Source organism: Caloenas nicobarica, chromosome 3 (genome assembly GCF_036013445.1).
Source record: "Caloenas nicobarica isolate bCalNic1 chromosome 3, bCalNic1.hap1, whole genome shotgun sequence".
Taxonomy (NCBI): Eukaryota; Metazoa; Chordata; class Aves; order Columbiformes; family Columbidae; genus Caloenas; species Caloenas nicobarica.
Window position 1 is genome coordinate 58,955,783 of NC_088247.1, and position 8,824 is coordinate 58,964,606.

At 47.5% G+C, this 8,824-nt stretch overlaps 1 protein-coding gene across 1 annotated transcript; it reads right to left on the bottom strand.

Moving 5' to 3' along the window:
• Positions 1 to 2,200: 2,200 nt before the first annotated feature.
• On the bottom strand, positions 2,201 to 5,109 carry CCN2 (cellular communication network factor 2). The gene is made up of 5 exons (XM_065632287.1): positions 5,025 to 5,109; positions 4,704 to 4,926; positions 4,303 to 4,554; positions 3,860 to 4,071; positions 2,201 to 3,532 (listed from the first exon to the last, which is right to left on the bottom strand). The coding sequence occupies exons 1-5, from the start codon at positions 5,073 to 5,075 to the stop codon at positions 3,236 to 3,238; spliced, it is 1,035 nt and encodes a 344-aa protein (XP_065488359.1). The 5' UTR covers positions 5,076 to 5,109; the 3' UTR covers positions 2,201 to 3,235.
• Between the last annotated feature and the right edge of the window lie 3,715 nt (positions 5,110 to 8,824).

The following is an 8,824-nucleotide window of genomic DNA, read 5'->3' on the forward strand; positions in this document are numbered from 1 at the left end:
CATATGCAGTGTACTTATTTTAATTCACAGTGGCAACAGCAAACTGCCATTGAAATATTCTGACAGGAGGTCTCTTTTGTCCTTCCCCTAGACCTGTGAAGCAGTGTGATCATCTGTCAGATGGCAGGTGAAGCACCTGCATCATTGCATTACCAGGCAGAGGACAGGTTTGTGGTCTTGAGCTGTTTTTGGGGAGATGCTTTGTGCATGTCTAATTACAGGTGGCCCTTCCTAAACCAGAGCACTGCTGCTGCTCTCTGACTCTGTAGTTGTGTACACCTGGCACAGCTGGGAGACGGCGCCAGGGAGGCCACAGCACTGTGCATCTGAGGTGTCTGAGATAAAGGCCACACCCCAGAGGGCCCGGACCAGAACCTGAGTGAATGTCATGAGCCAGTCACGAGGCTCAAGAGCTCAATGTGATAAGGAATGGCCTTTCACTATGATGTCTGATATCAATTTGTAAAAGAATGCAGGGCAGAGTTGTTAATGAACAGGCTTGAGCAGCATCATATACACCCCATCTCTCAAGTCCCAACCTGCCAGGTATATTGTGCTTCTTTCTGTTCTGACCCTGAGAGCTTCTATAGTGAGGGCTATGAATGAAGTACATGTACGTCCTGTCCTTGCTGGAACTAGAAATGAGAGTTTTCTTGTTATTTGGGGGTGGAGCCACAGTAGCGGTTGGACAACCAGTCCTTGTGGCTGTACGAGCGTTTGAAGTCTTTCCAGGGTGAACTGAACGGCTGCATCATATTCATAACCTGAAAAAAAAAATAGAGGGAGAAAAAATGCCGGAGAGTCTCAGGGAGTGTAAGAGCCAGAGGCTACCCAAAACTATTTCATATGGAACATAGAAAGCCACTTCCTCATGCCAGGAGAATTCCTCATATTTTTTAGAGGAAGGGGAAATGCTTCTATGGCCTTTTGCAAAGCCTGGTGAGGCCACTGGCACAAATCCCATTGACTTCCCATTAGTTTAGAGCTCTGTTGTCCGTCATTAGTCAAAGCTGGTGTTATGCTGATTTGCTGCTAATGCTAGCTGAAATCAATGGGATTGGAAAGTGCTCAGGAAGGATGGACATTTTTGTAAGCTAACACTCTTTCGCCACCGGGAATTTCCAGATTGAACTTGTTTGCCTGAAAAGGATTCTTGTTGGAGAGTACGTTTGTTTTTGTTTTTGTTTTTTCCTGAAAAACAAGAACTAATGCTTCTAGTGCAAAGGTTAATTTTAAATTCAGAGAATCCCCTCGTCTTAATAAAGAGACAAAGAAAAGTCTGTTATTATTGTAGGACCTAGCACAGGACTGAAGCTTTTCTTCTAGCTTTAGGGGGATGAGGGAAGTGACTCAATACAGTCCTTATCCTGTTTTTGCTTATCTGAAAGGAACATTTGGATCATTATGAAAATGTGTAGCTCTTACAACACTTCTCATCTGTGGGCCTGCAAGAGTTTGAGTCAATGGACAGTTTATAGACAGAACTGCCACGTAAAATGATTCGCCCCTGGTCATCAAGTAGGAAGATAATCCAGGTATTTGCATCTGAGTTCAGTACTCTGTCTGCCACACCATACTAAGTCTTAACTGAAGTAAAACCACATCAAAATGAGTCCTACTTGGCATAAAGGTTAAATCAGAAGATCTAAGAGGCCCCTTCCAACCCATATTATGCTGTGATTTTTACAATACAACTCATTAGTTCTTCACTGATATTTTTACCAAATTTTTGACTTCTGGATTTGACTCTAGAGTCAGGAGCCACTTCAATGCAGATACTTTAAAAACCATTTTCCTTGCCGTAGCTGAAAACAGATCTTAACCAGTGGAACACGTCAATGAAATTAAGTATGCTGCATGGAGTATTATAGCAGGAGTTGAATACTATGGTGACCAGCTGGCTCATTTTAAAGCCACCACACGTGATGCAGGAGGAACCTGCTGCACTTCCTAATGCAATACTGGGCTTAACAAAGCAAGCCTGGCCCTGCACTCCATTCTAAATTCAGAAGAATAACAAACTACAGTTGGTTCACTAGCAACAGAATAAGTAGCCATAAATCATCAGCTTATTCATGAGTGTATGTACCTCTGGACAAAAATCTCCACCATGCATTATTGATTTTCATCTAATGCAAAGGCAAGCCCTTTTAGGAATATGTAAACAGCGAAGACCAAAGGTAAATGAAATACCAAGCCATTTGTATAAAAAATATAAATACTTTATTTTCAACTAAAAAGGTGCAAACATGTAACTTTTGGTCACACTTCTCAACAAATAAACTGTCCAAAAAGAGTCATAGTCAAAGAAAGAAACAAATGCTCGAGTGGAAAGACTAATGAGCTACAGAAGAGCCATTTTTCTTAAAGCCACTTGTTCAATTAAGTGGAAGTAAATGTATTTTGCCAGATGAGTGCTTAGTAAGGATACAGGCACCTCAACTCAGTCTCCATCTGGATCACCATCAACTCACCATTTGGCCCTATCTGAACAATTTCCACTAGAGTATCTATTTCACACTTTGAATGCATTGTCAGACAAGCTTTAAATCCTACCTATCTTGTTCCAAAAAAGAAGGCTATCATTGAAATGTCAAAGCATTAAACAAAGGCACAAAACTTTAAATTAATTTAGATAACTGTACAAATATATATACATACAGTATTTACAATATTAATAAAAAGTAGCTTGTTACAGGTAAATTAACTGCCACAAGCTGTCCAGTCTAATAGACATGATTCTGATTCTTGTTGACCAAGTCATATGAATCAGTGTCAGAGCTGAAACATTACTGTCCCGACTAACAGAACACCTTCTGCTTAGCACTTGGCTGGGCGAGGGTTTGCGTTCCAGCTGTTGCTGTCACTAAACCAGCACCAAAGATGCTAACGGGGTCTCCTTCTCAATTGCACTACTAGACGAAGCACGCTGTACCACATTAAGGGAGTGTTTGCTCAACTCTGCTTTTCCTGCCTATTTCCCTTAACCCCTTCACACCACCTCACAAACAGCGTGTTCTGAAGCTGTGTCTTGCTGTGGTCCCACCGTCCATTATACCTTCTTCTTCAAACCACCATTTGGGGTCAGTAGAAAAGTTGTCTTAAGTCACATGGAGCAGTTTGTTGAAAATGAAAACAAAAAATGATTTAAATACCTTGTGCTATCGAATCATGTTTACAAAATGAGATGCAAATCAGTTCAAGTTGAAAATCTAGTTAGTGTCTCCTTCTGGCTTTATGCCATGTCTCCATACATCTTCCTGTAGTACAGAGATTCAAAGATGTCATTGTCTCCAGGGCAGTTGTAGTGGCACGCGCAGGTCTTGATGAACATCATTTTCCTTTTCATGATCTCTCCATCGGGGCACTTGAACTCCACGGGGAGGGTGGCTGTTCTGTGGGGTGTGCAGCAACGCCCATCAGTGCAGACACCACAGAACTTAGCTCTGTAGGTCTTCACGCTGGTGCAGCCAGACAGCTCAAACTTGACAGGCTTGGAGATTTTGGGGGTGCGAATGCACTTTTTGCCTTTCTGTTAGGATGTAAGGGAATATAAAATGTTTAGAAGCTAAGCTTTCACACAGCATGAAGTTTGCAAGCGAAGGGCATGCAAACATGCTAATCCTTATTATATTTTCATTAAGCAAGAGTGTCTTATATAGTGCCATAACACAGCATGACAGAAAATTAAGGGCATTCAATTGTACACAATTCACCACTGCAGCAAAAGTCAAATTTCAAGGTAAACCATGTGAAACTGACTGCTTGTCAGAACTGCACTTTTTTTGGTAAGACACAGGGTTTTGCTAGTGGGTGGAAGCATCCTAAGTAGATCATACATAAAGATGAGACTATTTACCTTGATATTCTCCTCCAGGTCTGCTTCACAAGGCCTGACCATGCACAGTCTACTCTGTTTCTCCAGTCTGCAGAAGGCATTATCATTGGTGACCCTGGTTGAGATGCCCATGCCACAGGTCTTGGAACAAGCACTCCATTCAGTGGTCTGCACCAGGCAGTTGGCACGCATCATTGTTGGGTCTGGACCATAAGTATCTTCCAGCCTGTATGCTGCAGGGGACAGACAACCAGGATGAGACCACTGTCTGATCTCATGCCCTGCTAGAGGTTCTCTTCCCTTTCCTTAGAAATTCAAGCAGCCAGTTATCCGTGGGGTGAACCCGCTAACTGCTGCACTCCAGCTGTCAGTGTGTCCTGTGTCAAATCATCCCATTGCCGCCAACCTCCATAGAGGATGCCCCTTCCCCCAGGGCTGCCATCCACAGAGGGAACCCCACTCACCAGCGAGAGCAGGTCCCACGGCGGTCTGCTCTTTGGCTTCGTCGCAGACCCACTCCTCGCAACACTTTCCGGGGAGCTTCACCCGGCGTGGGTAGGGGCAGTCTGGGCTGGGCAGGCGGACGTCCATGCTGCAGAGGGGCACGCAGCCCACCGCCCCGTCCAGGCAGGTGCACTGGTACTTGCAGCTGCTCTGGAAGGACTCTCCGCTCCGATACACCATGCCGCTGAAGACGCACGGGGCACCGTCCCGAGCTGTGAGGGGCAGGAGGTGGAGGGTGAGGCGGGCGGGAGGTGAAGCAGGGCAGGGCCGCAGCCCCGGCTTCCCCCTTCCCCAAACCCCAGCCCGGCAAGACTCCCCGTCCCTGTTCCCCCGGCAGGCGGCAGCCCCGGCCCTCACTCACCGGTGCAGACGCCGATCCTGCGGTTGGCGGGGGAGCCGAAGTCGCAGAAGAGCCCCTTGTGGTGGTCGCAAGGGTCGCGCTCGGTGCAGAGCTCGCCCAGCTGCTTAGCGCAGACGCGGCAGCAGCCGCAACCGTCGAGCACCAGGGAGACGCCGGCGGGGCAAGTGGGGCCGGGTCCCGCAGGGCACTGGCACTGCCCGCTGCACTCCTGGCCCTGCGCCTCCTGCGAGCGGCGGGGGGAGAAGAGAGACGCGTCAGGGCCGCCGCCGGGACCGCGCCGGACGGGTCAGGGGTGGCGGCGCCGCGGGCAGCGGCACTTACCGGGTTGAGGAGGGCGAGGAGAAGGGCTACGGCGAAGCTGGCAGGGGCCATCCCGCGGCGGTCGTCGGCTTGTGGGCGGCGCGGCGTCGGGCAGGCAGCGGCGTCGGGCTGTCCGGCGGAGGGGCGGCGAGGTGAGCCGAAGTGGGTGTCCCGCCGGGCGATTCTTCTCAGCGGCACTGGACGGACGGGCCTGTCGCGGTGTACGCTGGGTCGGCGGGCGGGTGGCTGCTCTGTGCTGCTCGGCTCCGCTCTCCTCCGCTCCTTCCGAGACCGGCAGGAGAGTGGCTGTGTGTGTCTGCCGAGTGCCGGGACGGCCGCCCCTTTATACGCGGCGGCGGCGCGGCCTCGCCAATGGGCTGAATGGGGCCGCGGACAAACAGCGACATTCCGCGCATTCCTGCGCGCCGCGCCGCGCCGCCCGCCCCGCCCCGCGCCGCCGCCGCCGCCCCGGAGCGGCCCTGACCCCTGACTCCCGCATTCCTCCGTCTGTGCGCCCCCCCATCCTAACGCACCCCCCCCCCCCGCAACGTCTTTTTATTTTTCATCCTGATGTTTTTTAAATATGAGTCACCGCCGCTACCAGCGGCTCTCGGCCGTCCTCTCACCCCCCGGCAGCGCGTTATTTCGAGGCGGGCGGCGGGTCCGGGGGGGAAGGGGCGAGGGGGGCGGTGGGGCGGTTGCCAGGGGCGGCCGGGGGAATCCGCTATTTCCCGTCCTCTGTTCTCTCCCCTCGTCCCTCCCCCGGGCAGAGACGACGGCAGGCGGGTGGTTTTGGGGGTTGCCCGAGCCCATCGAGCTCCCCCGGGCCGGCCACCGGGGCCCTGGCCTCGGGGTGCCTGGTGGCGAACGGTCCCGGGGCTTTGGTACCACCAAAAAAAGGTATAATTACGCTACCGGGTATAAATTGACTCTATGTACCACTGAATCATACTGGATATTTGTAATGTGTTCCTTCCCTAATAGATGCTCTCTATGAATAGAGAGAGTGCCTATTTACTCAGAAATATTTGGCACGGCGAATGGAGTCTGAAGTGTGGAAGAAGTGGCTATTATTTTCCCACTGCCTGTGTGCAGCTGTCATTTCAAAGTGACACGTTCCTCGCACATCCCTGCTTCCCAACCTGGCTGATGGTCCACCCTGGGGCTGCAACAAGAAGAGACTAGGATGCCACTGCACTCAGCCAAAACCTTAACGTTGTGGTTTGTACTTAACCGAACCCAAGACCTAAGCATTGTGGCTTGTATTAAATCATTCCAGATAACTGTTACGGTTTTCCTTCTTTTCTCTTCCTTTTTTTTTTTTTTTTTTTTTAAGCCAGGAAGATGTTTTTCCCCTACCTCCCCATGTATCATTTCAGTATTCAGTGATGTCATGTTGTTTGACCTCCGCTTTAATGCAAGGAATGCCAGTGTTTTGGCTTCTGACCTGTAGAAGTATATTAGTGTTTAGTAAGAGAGACTGGCTTTATGCATCTCATTAGGCAAAATTAAATCTGATGGATCTCTTAAAAGATACCATCTTTCGCATGTTGGCATTCTCCCACTGCCATACTCCCACTTCTTTCCATCTCTCCGTATGTAGGCACACTTCCACGCTATGATACAGCAATATGTATGCACGGGATTCCTGAGGGAAAAAGAAACATTTTCATGTAAAGCCCCAGTAGGATATATAGTACTGTAAAACTGTTATTTATATTCTGCCAGCACTGTACTTTGGCTGGTAAAGTCGTTTGGATGTTGTTTCTTCTACTTGAAATTCTCCATTAAAAGAAATCAGATTGGCTCTGAAAGAAAAAAAAAGTCCCAGAGGAACAGTTATGGTAAATAATATATGTTCCCAAACCCATGAGGCCTCCTGAAATCTGTATTTACTTGAAGGACTCCAATGGCCTTAGTGTTGGGTAAATAATATGTGTACCAAACTATGTATGACATGCATACCAAAATGCAAATGTAACCAGGTAAACAGAATGCCTTTTTTAAATGCCTAAATATGGCAGGAGAACATCAGAGGGAGAGAGGCTTTAGACATGTTTTATAACTTTCCATGTAAGAGGTTTTTTCAAAGAAACAATTTTATTAAACAAAACCTAAGAATCTCACTGACAGAAAAAGTATGCTTAAAAGTAACAAACCACCAGAAAGCCAGGAAATCCAAAATTAAAGGATAAATCTGTCCTATGTCCTCACACTGCGGGCCAAGTAAAGCAAGTCCCATCCACTTGCTGCCCAGAGAAAAAAATACTTAAATAGGCATTTGGACTTCAGAACTAATTCTAGTCTTGCACCTCTGCGAATCAGGCATTAGCCCACTGAATCACAGTCGTATGAATCCATGAAGGTGGGCAGGAATCAGGGTCCATCAGGTTTGCCTTTTTGTCATTTTGGTTTCTGTGCTGTTAGATGTGACTCCTCAGGTACCACGTTTGCGCATGTGCAGGTATGCACAGGGGTGAAGGGAATCTGGAAGCGAAGGCAGTTCTTTCAGAGTCCAATGGTTCTTCAGCTTATCCTTTCTGATGACAACATGTCATGGGTTGGAGAAGTACATCTTGGCATTGACGCATAAAATGGTTAAAATGCACTAATTTTGACTTCCATGCAGGTGTTTATATAGCACATGCTTTTAAGATAGTATATTTTTTCTGCTGAAACTAGGAATTCACTACACCAGCCTTGCAGACTTGTTTACACAGCTATATACGGTATGTGTGTGTCTACATCAGCTTCAGTTGGTATAGGTCCTTTGGTGAAGTCTTGTAAAATGTACAGGTGTGGATATGCTACATTCCTCTCTTGTGTTTTTCCTTCTTTTTTTTACCTCCTTCTCCCCAAAAAGTCACTTGATCAGGTATCAGACATCCTGAAAACTTGGCAAGACTACAGGAAAGCGGCTAGACGTGGAGTATTTGTGTACTTAAAGAAAGAATCTTGCACATTTTCAACTTTCAGTCACAGATATTTTTTATAAGAGCAATTGGAGGTCTGAGCCAGCCCTCAAAGCGGAAATCAAAAGCTCCCAGAGAAACACATCCAAGGAATGTGAATCTGATCCAAGAACCATACGCAATGCACATACAGTACTGTCAGTCTTATAGGAAGTCTTGCCATATATGGACATCTGGACCCTGAGCTGTTTATCATCATGGTAGGCTTGTAGCTGGCTTCAGACATTTCTGGCTTGCCTCAGGTTTAGTATGCCAATTAGCTCCTTTCTCAAAACGCTCACCAGGATATTTCTTAAAAATTGCAATAAATATATCTCAAAGTCCTGAGAGGTCTAGTTAAAGTTACGTTAGGAGGCTTTTGCTTAAAGTGCAGATTCCAAGCAAGACACTCTGCTAGCTCAGAAATTGACACAGAACAAAAATAGAGATGTATTCCATTGTGAATGTGGTTGCCTGGAATTTGTCTTTCTAAGAAGTCACCTGCTAACTTATTCTATGTATCTGTAGGCATAGAAAGTGCTCTATAGTACACCACTTGCTGGACTTTTACTCATCCTTTCTGGAGGGACACGTGAGTGCGTGAATCAACAAAGGCAAAGCGAAATAGAAAACTTCATTTCCCAGGAGCTGTCAAGCAAGTTCTGCATGTTGTGCCATTTGTATTGCTTTATTAGTGAAGCACGTGGTGCAAGCGTTTCGCCTTGGAGCTGTGACAGTTCACATCAGCTCATCATACCAAGGAGAGGCATTAGCTCTTCTCCAAAGTGAAGCAAACCAAGAAAGCTGGGCGGTGCCGTGGATGGCGTAGGGCCTATGGAAATGTTCGCTGCTGAACTGGTGGACCTAGTC